Below are 13164 nucleotides of genomic sequence, written 5' to 3' on the forward strand. Positions count from 1 at the left end.
GCAGAGAGTCTTAAAAGTTATTACTGTGTTAAAACCAAGAAAACATAATTCAATAAATTATTAATCTATTGTCCTTTTTAGTGTTCTTGGCTCATCATCATATGTCACTGAGGTTTTTGTTTCATTACAGGAATTCTAATTTCGCTTAATTTATTATCTTGTCTCGATTTTCAGCTTCCAATTTCATTTACTTCCATGAATCATCCCAATCAACCAGAAGATTGTGTTTCCCTAGCTAATTGCATATGTAATTAAACACTCAGATGACATGTCTCAATGATGCTAGTTCAACGATTTTGTTGCATGTTTTTCATTGCATTTATGGACAAAATTCATTACAAAAAGAGCTTTTTGAAATGTCCTATCATGTCTATTCAATCAAGTTCAAAGACAGAATTTAGGAATTACTCATTTCAAGTATTTTTCTTCAAATATAAAAAGGATTTTGACATGAAAATGACAAGTTTGATTATTTCATTAAAGATTTTATTCATTTCTGACCAAGTCATGTGTACTTGTAATGTCAAATCTTTATTTCTGATCAAGTCATAAGTACTTGTAACAGCAAATCTTTATTTCTGACCAAGTCATGTGTACTTGTATTGGCAAATCTTTATTTCTGACCAAGTCATGTGTACTTGTACGGGCAAATCTTTATTAATTTCTGACCATTAATTTTATCTTTGTAGAGAATGGATAATCCAGATTTTCAAACTTCTAAAATCCTAAAGGATTTTTTTTATTCTATTTTTCAGAAAAAATGTATGACTCCAACTGAAAGAGATTATACAGGTTTGTTTTTACAGTTGGAACTTCCTCTATTACAGACAAGAGCTTTGAACTTTTTCAGATTTAAATACCATATCATACCAGTTTCAATTTTCTGCATCATGGAAACATAAAAGCCAAAAGAAGTCTGTAACCCTAATGTTTAGAAACCCCTGTGTAACTCTAAGCCTATAAAAGTTAAATAAAATGAAATGTGGGGTATGATATATATTAAAGTGACAGCAACCAAACAAAACAACTGCAAACATGCTTAAATGTCTTGTCTTCTTGATTATGCCAGAATCAAGTGTCCCCTTTCAGATACACCTATCCACCATGCTATGATTCTATAGATCAATTACAGTTAGCCTTTTACATACAGTACCTGACTGTATCACAAAAACTTGCCTTTGCTCACTGAACCATAAATATAATGTCAAGGTCAATGTCATGTGATCCCTGTCAGAGATATTAACCTTACAATGATTCTTCAGACCAAATATAGTTGAACTTCTACTCATAGTTAATGACAAACTGACCTTAGCCTGAAAACTTAATGTTGACTTTAATAAGTCATTGAACCACTGACATATGCCACTAGCCAGAAACTTCAGACCCTTGTAATCTATGTACAAAATATCTAACACTTCTACTTTCTAAAGTATTAAGCTTCAGACAATTAAGTCATTCTGATGCCACTACATTCTACAACATTGTGTGAAGGTCAAGGCAGATTCCACAAAGACATTTACATATCAAGATATAATGATTGTCCTCACCATATGTCAACTATAGATAGGTCTAAGTCTGGACAAGTTTGAAGGTCTAGGCAGACACCACAAAGACATTTACATATCAAGATATAATGATTGTCCTCACCATATGTCAAACTATAGATAGGTCTAAGTCTGGACAAGTTTGAAGGTCTAGGCAGACACCACAAAGACATTTACATATCAAGATATAATGATTGTCCTCACCATATGTCAAACTATAGATAGGTCTTAGTCTGGACAAGTTTGAAGGTCTAGGCAGATTCCACAAAGACATTTACATATCATGATATAATGATTGTCCTCACCATATGTCAAACTATATGATAGGTCTAAGTCTAGTTAAATTATGGGAAAGTCATTTTTAAGATCAACTTGAATTTTTTATGAAAAAACACAACAAATAGTCTAAATAAACCAATAAGTAGATTTTTCTTCATTACATGCTTGGCAATTATACATAGTTATAAGACACACTTCATTAAATTACCCAAGTCACTTCAAACTAAGAATGAAAACTGCCGCAATAAAAATATGTTAACTAATGAAGATAAATGATTCCAAGCACCTGCTCAGCTAGCCTCAATAATAACACAAGTGTCACAGTGATAAATTTCCTCATTTTGATTTCACATTAGGTCCACAGAAAACCATTTTTCAATTGATTGACACTTTATTTTCATTAAGTTTTTTTTTCATTGTATAAAAACTGTACTTGGGGAACATATACAGATACAGACAGTCCTGAGGTTGAAAGAAGAAGACAATTCCTGTGTTACTGACTGAACAAAAGAAACTGTATTGTAAATATTTCATTGTCCAATTATTATAAGGTATACATAATGATCACTGTCCTAAAAAGAATGTCAATTTTTTAAAAAGTTTATTACTCCTGATCTCATATAAACCAGGCTACTTAGGTTGCAACGTTGCTTTTGAAAATTCCTCTGGCCCTATCTTTTTAGCAAAAAGTAAGTCTTTTAAGTAAGATTTTGACCATTCTAAAAGGTCACTGGAAGTTTTAAATGAGATGGCAGGTCACAAGGTCGTCCCCCAAACCCTCCAAGGTTGCAGGTCAGATTTGACCATGTTAGAGCCACATACTGCAACAGGGAGAAAATAAAACTTACATGTTCTATCTTATACCCTAGAAGCTGCAACAGTATTATTGCAGTTTTGTGTCAACTACTTGCAGTAAGCAAATTTATTAAATTTTGTTTAAAACCATACAAATAGATCAGTGGCCTTTAGAAGATTTTAAACAAAAAAACTTCTTTCATATTAGATCGCAGTAAGAATATTTCCCTTTAAATCTCCTTAACACCTGATATCACACCTGGTCATAATATTACCTGTGATTCATCTATTACAATACACAACAAAATTCTTTATCATTCATAAAATGATATGTATTGAGAAATCTCTTATTGTCTGCACAAACAATTGCTTGTCGTTCTGAATGCAACCTAGAGATATTTCACCTGCTTAATATTATATCTAAAAAAGAAGTTTCCGCCTACTCAGTGACAATTTTTGTATTAAAAAAAGTAAAAATCATTTGTTATTTTGTATTAGATGAATGAGAGGAAAAGCTGGTAAAATACAAGCTATAATTTTCTACGCTGATTTAAGAAGGTTGACTGAATCAAAGGTATAAATAATGATGAGGTTACCTCCCCCTTGACAATAAACTATAGTTTCCTGACATAAAAGACCATCAGAGAAATTTATAATTATATGTTTAAACTTAAATACCATTGGTGTTATAAATAATACTCCAAGATATAAATTAACGTCAAGGTTAAAATTACAGGCGATAGAAACACATTACTGTCTTAGAAAACTTGTCAATTGTATGTTATTTTTTAGCATGATCAAATGTCTTAACATCACTTAATAAAGTTAGATAAGCCACTATTACTTAGATATATGTATCCATGTAAATATATTTGACTTACAATGTACTACATTGGCTATACATAACATATGATATGCCAATCCACTATCAAAGCGATAAAATATTGTGTAGTGTAAGATAATCCTGCATTAAATCATATGTGCAGAATGAGAATTACATTTGTATATAAACATGTAAGGACATGCAGTGTCAATCTAGGTTGTATAATCTCAAATCATAATAAGAGAAGAAAAATGCAATTTATTCTTTCACATGCCTCTGGAGTATCACTTAGGATTAAATGTTTGGCCATTCAGGTGTAATGATTATAGTATTTCTTTCAATGCAAGGGGGAAAACTCCAATATATTTTCTGTTCATATTTCATGCTAGAAAAATTGTATGTATCAATAGTGTTGATCTTTGAAAAAAAAATAATGATCAACAAAATATGTAAATAGTTTTCATCTCTATATTAAGATTATGCATGATTGTCCAAGAAGAATAATACTGTCATATGATAAATGGGGAATAATATAGTCCAAGAAGAATACTACTGTCATAAAATGAGTGGGAAGACATTATTACATCCACCAGAAATCAGCAATACGGATTATACCATTGTATCACTTACCTTAAACCAACTAAACGATCTTAAATGCTAAATTAAAACAAAATATTCCTTCCATATATTTTTTTCTGTACACATTTGGTATATAGAACATTTTCAGCATGCTTCTCCAGTCACAGTTATACTATGTCTTAACTCTCTTATTGTAAATACCATCTATGCCTACTATGTCTTGGGAGAAAGTCACCCTCTTTATATGAGCAGCAACCATTGGAGAGGTCTATGGGTGATTGATTGGCTGTGTAACAAAATTTTTGAGCATATCCTATCAAATTTATCAGCTACTTCTTTGTTTCTATCACTTTTTTTAATCTACCAATTGAGAAACTTGCATTGATAATCTATTCCATTCCTTATAATGGATGGAAAATTTCAATGGGGGGTTAAGCAAACAACAATATCCAGTCAAGATTCATGTCAGCCATGAAGTTCTAAAAGAACGCAAGGACAAGACATTGATAAATATGATGACAAAAAGCTCACATGATTTGGGCAATGTGAAATCAATTGAATTTTGGCCTTCAGTTGGTCATTTTATGAGGTTTTTTTTACCACTCTTTGACCTTAATGGTATTTTTCACAGATGAGGAAATGCAACAATCAGAAAATTGTAAATATTTTTTGAACCATTATTTTTGTACTTACCCTTCGTACAACCAATGTATCATCATCTTCCTTTTTTCTACTGTGATCTTTATTTTTCAGGTTTGGACTACCATTTTGATCTTATGAAACAGAAATAATTACATTTATTTATATCTTAACATTTTTTTTAATCCAACTGATCATAAAAAATTGACATAAGCATGCATTTCTGAAGTATTAGTTATCTGTAAAGCAATGTTCCTTTCAGAAGTATTAGTGTTCTGTAAAGCAATGTTCATTTCATGAGAGGCCTTAAAGACATAACACTTAAATGTCCAAGAAGGAAATTCTACAAAACAGTTGCTTTCCAAATTTATTGAACTTGTCTCTCGTCTATATAATGATGAGCACTGCTTAGTTCAAATATTTTGATATCTTTTCATTTTGAGTATTCTTGTTTCATACATGTTCAGAGAGCCTGTACAGTTCACCTGACTTTAATGCTTAACATTGATTCAATAAGACAAATATTTCCAGCAATAATTGTGAGGGCACTATCCACATTATTTGGGAACTTGCTTTAAGTCCTCTTTTGGATTTTTAAGAGTATTTTTCTTTGAATTTTTTTGGTAAACTCTATTAAAGTGCTACAGAAATTGTGTCAATTTTTTTAAAATTCTAAGTAGCAGTGCAGCCATGATATTGTTTGAAGTGATCATCACCAGTTTGAAAATAACCATCCAAAGGACAATGAACAAGGTTTGCATTGGCCCAATAATTTCAGATGTTTTAATAAAATGCTTCGCTGGGCGCAGCTTGATACGACCGCAGAGGTCGAACCCTGAACAGTTGGGGCAAGTATGGACACAACATTCAAGCTTGATACAGCTCTTAATTTGGATTGTGATTAAATATTTGACACAGCATAGGTTTCTGACACAGAGAGAAAGTGGTCTAAGAACTTCAATTTTTTTAATTTACCTATTATGGTCCAATGTCCAAAATCAAAATACATGGTTAGATTCAGCATATCAAAGAACCCCATATATTCAATTTTTGTTGAAATCAAACAAAGTTTAATTTTGGATCCCAACTTGGACAAACTTGAAAACTGGTCCCATAATCAAAAATCTAAACACATGTTTAGATTCAGCAGATCAAAGTACCCCAAGAATTCAATTTTTGTTAAAATCAAACTAAGTTTAATTTTGGACATTTGGACCTTAATGTAGACCAATTTAAAAAACGGGACCCAAAATTAAAAATCTAAAAACACGGTTAGATTTGGCATATCAAAGAACCCCAATAATTCAATTTTTGATGAAATCAAACAAAGTTTAATTTTGAATTAATTTGGAGCCTTTTGACCTCAATATGAACCAATTTGATATTGGGCCCACAAATAAAAAATCTAAATACATGGTAAGATACAGCATATCAAAGAACCCCATATATTCAATTTTTGTTGAAATCAAACAAACTTTAATTTTGGACCCCAATTTGGACCAACTTGAAAACTGGGCCAAAAATCTAAAATCTAAATACATGTTTAGATTCAGCATATCAAAGAAACCCATATATTCAATTTTTGTTGAAATCAAACAAAGTTTAATTTTGGACCCCAACTTGGACCAACTTGAAAACTGGGCCCATAATCAAAAATCTAAACACATGTTTAGATTCAGCATATCAAAGAACCCCAAGAATTCAATTTTTGTTAAAATCAAACTAAGTTTAATTTTGGACCCTTTGGACCTTAATGTAGACCAATTTAAAAAACGGGACCCAAAATTAAAAATCTAAATACACGGTTAGATTTGGCATATCAAAGAACCCCAATAATTCAATTTTTGATGAAATCAAACAAAGTTTAATTTTGGACCCTTTTGACCTCAATATGAACCAATTTGATAGTGGGGTCCACAAATAAAAAATCTAAATACATGGTTAGATTCAGCATATCAAAGAACCCCATATATTCAATTTTTGTTGAAATCAAACAAAGTTTAATTTTGGACCCCAATTTGGACCAACTTGAAAACTGGGCCAAAAATCAAAAATCTAAATACATGTTTAGATTCAGCATATCAAAGAACCCCATATATTCAATTTTTGTTAAAATCAAACAAAGTTTAATTTTGGACCCTTTGGACCTTAATGTAGACCAATTTGAAAACTGGACCCAAAATTAAAAATCTAAATACACGGTTAGATTCGGCATAACAAATAAATAAATGTGGTCAAAGATTTTACAAATCTAATGCGCCATACTGGTCTTCCTTTATAAATATGCATTTCTTTAAACATAATTTAAAAGCAGTGTAAGGGAAGTAACCAAAACGTTGTATTTGGATTACCTCCCTTACACTGTTTTAAATTATCTTAATTGTTCATTAACCATTACTTTATACATAATTTAAAAGCAGTGTAAGGGAGATAATTTCAATGATGTATTTGATTTATCTCCCTTACACTGCTTTAAATTATGTTTTGTACTAAAGTATTTGTCCATTAATGAGGACAACCTTGTTTTTCCCCCTTTTTTGCCCCTAATTCTTAAACGGTTTGAGCAATAACCCCTCAAAGCAAATCCTAACCATCCCTTTGTGGTATGGAAACTTGTAGTATAATTTCAGAGAGATCCATACACCGTTCCACAGTTATTGTCTGGAAACTAGAAAATGCTTATTTTTGGCCCCTTTTTGCCCCCTCATTCCTTAACTGTTGGTACCATAACCCCCAAAATCAATCCCCACCTTCCTTTTGTGGTATTGAACCTTATGGTAAAATTTCATAGAGATCCATTCACTTAAACTAAAGTTAGAGTGCGTAAACTAATGTGTCTTCGGACGACGATGACGACGCCAACGTCATACCAATATACGACCACAAAAATTTTTTTGCGGTCGTATAAAAAGCATTGAGACAGACATACAGACAAATGGACATGTGACAGATGCTTACTGATGGCAATAACTAACTCTTGTCCTTACTTAAACAGGTGAGCTAATTATAAGTATGTAGACATATGCAAGGATATAATAAACACTTCATCACATAAAACAAAGTGCAAAACAATCTATGCTTTTCAAACTGATAATGAACATGAACTTATGACCTTTATGCCAGTGAACATGATTACCTTAATATGCAAAATAACACAAAAAATACAACACATTTTCTACAAGATGTGAAACAGCAAAAAAGATCCCAATTCAAATATAAAAATAGCGTACATTTTTACAACATTAACCTTGGAATATACTATAAAAGCTTCTAAAATGGATTGAAATCCAAGGATCCCTATGTAAAAATAGAACCTAAGTATAATGAATGTACACTCAATTTATTTCTCTGTAAGAAGGTTATTAAAATTGTTCTAGATTTTGAGTATAAAAGTCTAATAGTTAAACACACATTAATTATTTATTTAATAACTACTGTTTTTTAAATAATTATATCAACATGCACATTATGAAGAAACAAAATATAATGAAATTAAATATTAGCATCAATTTTTTTCTGCAAAGACTGATATTATTATTTGACTGATTTTCAAAACTATTAACTGTAAAAAATCAAATATCATCAACCCCATTAAAAAAAAGAACATTACTTTTTTCACATTTTGAAACTTAACTAGCAACAGAACATACATATTGTAATTCTGATAGATCAAGTGTTACCATGCTTATTCTTCATCCCTTAGTAAAAAATGTACTCTATTGAAATTTTTATACTCCACAAAGACTATTCGAAAGAGTAAATACAATATTGAGTTTTGTTGTTTCCTACAGAATTTTGGCCCAATTTTTCTTCAGTAGTTTTGTCCCCTACTTGAACAGTAAAATAGTCAGAATATTAGCATGCAGGAAATAAATTTTATAAGATACAAAAAATGATGAATGGTGATTAACATGTAACAGACATGTACCCACATGGTAACCTTTCCCCATTTGATTTTATCCAAATACCTTAATGTAATGACTGAGAAAATGGTATCCTAATAAAATATATGAAAATATTGGTTTGAAATCAAAAGGCATAATTATTTACAACATTCTTGTAAAATATGTCACACACAATACAATAAGCAGTAAAACTGATGGTCCCTTACTTAACTAGACTATAGTTACATGTCAGTGAACAAGCCAGGTTTATGTCAATGTGCAGGTTATCAGAACATTTTTGACTGACCACAGGTTCAAGGTATGTGGTACATACTAATGCCTGCAATTAAGGTTGATTGACTTTCAAATTTTACAAATCATATTGTATATATTTCCCTCTTTATAAACTGAGACATGTGGACAATTAGATGGCTAATAAATTTGTCTCAATAAAAAGAACTTTACATTTTGAATCATTTTAGAACCAGAAAGCCAGTTCAGCTATATAGTTAAGTGACCCAATAAATGTTTGCTAACACCAAGTTTACAGAGAAGTTCCAAGATGGCAGCCACCAAGTCAATCTACCTTAAATGATTGTGTTGGTAACATTGGGTTTACCTTTATATTTACACATATGCAACATGGAATTTGACATGCTAAAAAATGTTTAAAATTCTTAGTAATTTACCTTTTTTTTAAATATAAAATCTGTTTTTTTTTTTAATTTAAGTGTTATCTATTGTCTTTGAGTAAATGTCAAATTGATGGTAGCTATTCAGTGTTACTGCTTGTTGTATCTATACTCACCATCATCATGTATAACATCATGTATAATCATAGATTGTAATGTGTTGTCTACAATCAACAAACATTGTCACATAATATATAGAAGTTGTATATACAGATTTACATATTCATATATTGTACCTACACTTTACAGATTTATGGAGAGTCTTACATATTCATATATCGTACCTACACTTTACAGATTTATGGAGAGTCTTACATATTCACATATTGTACCTAAAGTTTTACATCAACTGCTTGTTTATTCATTTTATAGTGCGTCAAATTGATTAAAAAAATTGCCTCTAAAGACCTATGTACTTTTTCTGAAACAACTGAAACAAGTGTCAATTAGCCAATAACATCTATCTGCCAGTCATCTGTACTTTGATAATAGTATGTAAAGTATAAGACAAAACCTAACTTCCAGCAAAGCAAACCTATTTGTTTGGCTCTAAAATAGGCACTAAGACTAAGGACTATGTACAAAGACTTTGAACCAAGTGCAATGACCACTATGTTAAGTATAAATAAACCAACTTTCAGTATATCAAACCTATTTGTTTTAGGCTCTAAAATAGGGAATAAGAACAAAGATTAAGGACTATGTGCAATAACCTCTATGTTAAGTATAAAAAAGTCCAAATTCCGGAAAAAGCAAATATACTTTGGCTAATTTCAGATACATATATTGCAAATTAATCTTATGCATTTAAGATTCTGATTGATATCATTGTAAAAACTTAGTCCAGTTAACGCGTTATATTTGAAAAACTCTTAGAAGACAGCTTTAACTTTTTACTTATGACGCTATCATTTATATTCTCTGAAATTTTTCGTCCAAAAAATGTCCATGTTTAATCCTCCTAATTTACAACTTATATTATCCTATAAATGAATAAAAGTGAATGTTGGGTATAAGTCAATAAGATAGCAACCAGACAACAAAAATAACCAGAACACTTCTATATGGAAATATACAGTCTATAAATAGTGATAGGTGTCTTTATATGTCAAGCTTTAAGTCGTCCTGAATCCATAAATGTTATGAATAAATTAGACAGAAACAGTAAAATTAATGATCTGCCTTTAAAATGTTTTGTATATATAGTATATTTGTTATAGTATTTTTCATGAATATCATTGGACTGTTTGGTTATCATGAAAACATTATTAATTTCAGTGCTTGAAATGATTTATTTTTTATGTGATGTTAGTTGCTTTCAGAAAATTGATAGTATTCCATTGCCTATTGATCCAAGAATTGTGTAATGTCTAATACCTACCATCAACCATAGAAGAAAGTGTTTCTAATGTGTCCTTACTGTAATTACCAGGTGGTCTGAAATTAAACATCAATATATATTAGAGTATGAATAAATGGGGAATGTGTCCATGGGACACAGATGATGCCCCCGCTTGCATATAATGTTATAAAGGGACATAACTCAAGATCTGTAAAAGTGACGCTACCTAAATTTGTACCTGATCTGAGTTTTGTGGTAATAAGCATTGTGTATACGTTTCATAACACTTAGTTGAGGCAAACTTAAGTTAGAGAACGGAAACCAAAAGTTTAGCAATTTTTCCATTTGTAAAGGGGCATAACTCTAGAACAGTGAAAGTGACGCCACCAAAATTCAAACTTGATCTGTGTTTTGTGGTAATTAGCATTGTGCATAAGTTTCATAACATTTGGTTGAGGCAAACTAAAGTTAGAGAACGGAAACCAAAAATTCAGCAATATTTCCATTTGTAGAGGGGCATAACTTAAGAACGGTAAAAGTAACGCCACCAAAATTCAAACTTGATCTGTGTTTTGTGGTAATAAGCATTGTATATAGGTTTCATAACATTTAGTTGAGGCAAACTAAAATTAGAGAAAGGAAACAAAAAAAAACACCAAATTTCAATCTTGGTCTGTGTTTTAAGGTAATAAGCATTGTGTATAAGTTTCATAACATTTGGTTAAGGCAAACTAAAGTTAGAGAACGGAAACCAATTATGGGACGTACGGACGTACAGACTGACAAGGGTAAAATTTAATGCCCACTCCGCTACGGCGGGGGCATAAAGATGTAGGACAACTTGTGAGTTTGTATATAGTTATGAATACTTTCATTTTATTGGCAGATATTCAAGAAACCTTCCAGATAAAGAAAAACAATTCAACTAATTTTTTAAATTGTCTGAACTACAGATTACCACAAATTAAAATGTAATACTATCTAATAAAATGCTTCGCTGGGCGCAGCTTGATACGACCACAGAGGTCGATCCCTGAACAGTTGGGGCAAGTATGGACACAACATTCAAGCTTGAAACAGCACTGAATTTGGATTGTGATTGAATATTTGACACAGCACAGGTTTCTGACACAGAATGAATGTGGTTTAAGAACTTAAAATTTTTTAATTTACCTATTCAAACCATATCATTATTATTTGCTTTTATATATAAATCAGAAATAACCTATTTAAAATGGAAAATTTTAAAGAAAAAAAAATCCCCCCCAAATTTTTTGAACCCCCTTATGATTCATCACCCCCAAACTCAATCCCAGCCTTCCCTTTGTGGTATGGTACCTTCAGTACAATTTCAGAAAGATCCATACACTTGAACACAAGTTATTGTCTGGAAAAATGCTTGTTTTTTGGCCCCTTTTTGGCCCCAAATTCCTAAACATTTAGGGCAATTACCCCCCAAACTCAAACCCAGCTTTCCCTTTGTGATATGGAACCTTGTAGTACAATTTCATAAAGATCCATACACTTACATACAAGTTATTGTCCTGAAACTAGAAAAATGCTTGTTTTTTGCCCCTTTTTTGGCCCCTAATTCCTAAAATTTTGAAGCAATTACCCCCAAAATCAATCCCAGCCTTCCCTTTGTGGTATGGAACCTTGCAGTACAATTTCAGAGAGATCCATATACTTGAACACAAGTTATTGTCTGGAAACTAGAAAAATGCTTATTTTTGGCCCCTTTTTGGCCCCTTTTTCCTAAACGTTTTGGGCAATTACCCCCAAACTCAATTCCAGCTTTCCCTTTGTGATATGTAACCTTGTAGTACAATTTCATAAAGATCCATACACTTACACACAAGTTATTGTCATGAAACTAGAAAAATGCTTGTTTTTTGCCCCTTTTTTGGCCCCTAATTCCTAATATTTTGAGGCAATTACCCCTCTAAAATCAATCCCAGCATTCCCTGTGTGATATGGAACCTTGTGGTACAATGTCAGAGAGATCCATACACTAACACACAAGTTATGTCTAGAAGTTACAAAAATGCTTATTTTTGGCCCCTTATTCCTTAACTGTTGGTACCATAACCCCCAAAATCAATCCCAACCTTCCTTTTGTGGTATTGAACCTTATGGTAAAATTTCATAGAGATCCATTCACTTAAACTAAAGTTAGAGTGCGAAAACCAATGTGCGACGGTCATATAAAAAGTATTTGTTATTTTATAAATTCTTACAAGTTGTATACCTTAATGATAATAAATAAACAGGCTAAGAAAACAATGTATTTCTTTATTTATTTGAACACAACATTCAAGATTAAGAACAGCAATTTTCCTCTTGCTTTGAAGTTGTCCATCATTGATGAGTGTGAATGTGATACCATCATTGATGTTGCCTAGGAAACTAGCCATAAACAGATTATCTATGATTCTAGTTAAATAGCAATAGTCAGATCATCTATGGTCCTAGGAAAATAGCCATAAACTGATTATCTATGGTCCTAGGAAAATAGTCATCAACAGATTATCTATGGTCCTAGTAAAATAGCCATAAACAGATTATCTATGGTCCTAGGAAAATAGCC

General features: G+C 31.5%; 1 protein-coding gene across 10 annotated transcripts in view; it reads right to left on the bottom strand.

The window, feature by feature from the left end:
- Positions 1-13164, bottom strand: part of LOC127737292 (misshapen-like kinase 1) — a 119908-nt gene that overhangs the window by 57515 nt on the left and 49229 nt on the right. For 6 of the 10 annotated variants that reach the window (XM_052247876.1, XM_052247871.1, XM_052247873.1 and 3 more), the window contains 4 exons: positions 10617-10672; positions 9352-9399; positions 4714-4793; positions 4072-4098 (listed from right to left, as the gene is read on the bottom strand). In XM_052247876.1, coding sequence (XP_052103836.1) covers positions 4072-4098; positions 4714-4793; positions 9352-9399; positions 10617-10672 — 211 coding nt within the window. The remainder of the gene's footprint in view (positions 1-4071; positions 4099-4713; positions 4794-9351; positions 9400-10616; positions 10673-13164) is intronic. The other 4 variants (XM_052247879.1, XM_052247874.1, XM_052247872.1 and 1 more) reach the window with 3 other exon arrangements.

The sequence above is a fragment of the Mytilus californianus genome, unplaced genomic scaffold (assembly GCF_021869535.1).
Source record: "Mytilus californianus isolate M0D057914Y unplaced genomic scaffold, xbMytCali1.0.p SCAF_4, whole genome shotgun sequence".
In the NCBI taxonomy this organism is placed as follows: Eukaryota; Metazoa; Mollusca; class Bivalvia; order Mytilida; family Mytilidae; genus Mytilus; species Mytilus californianus.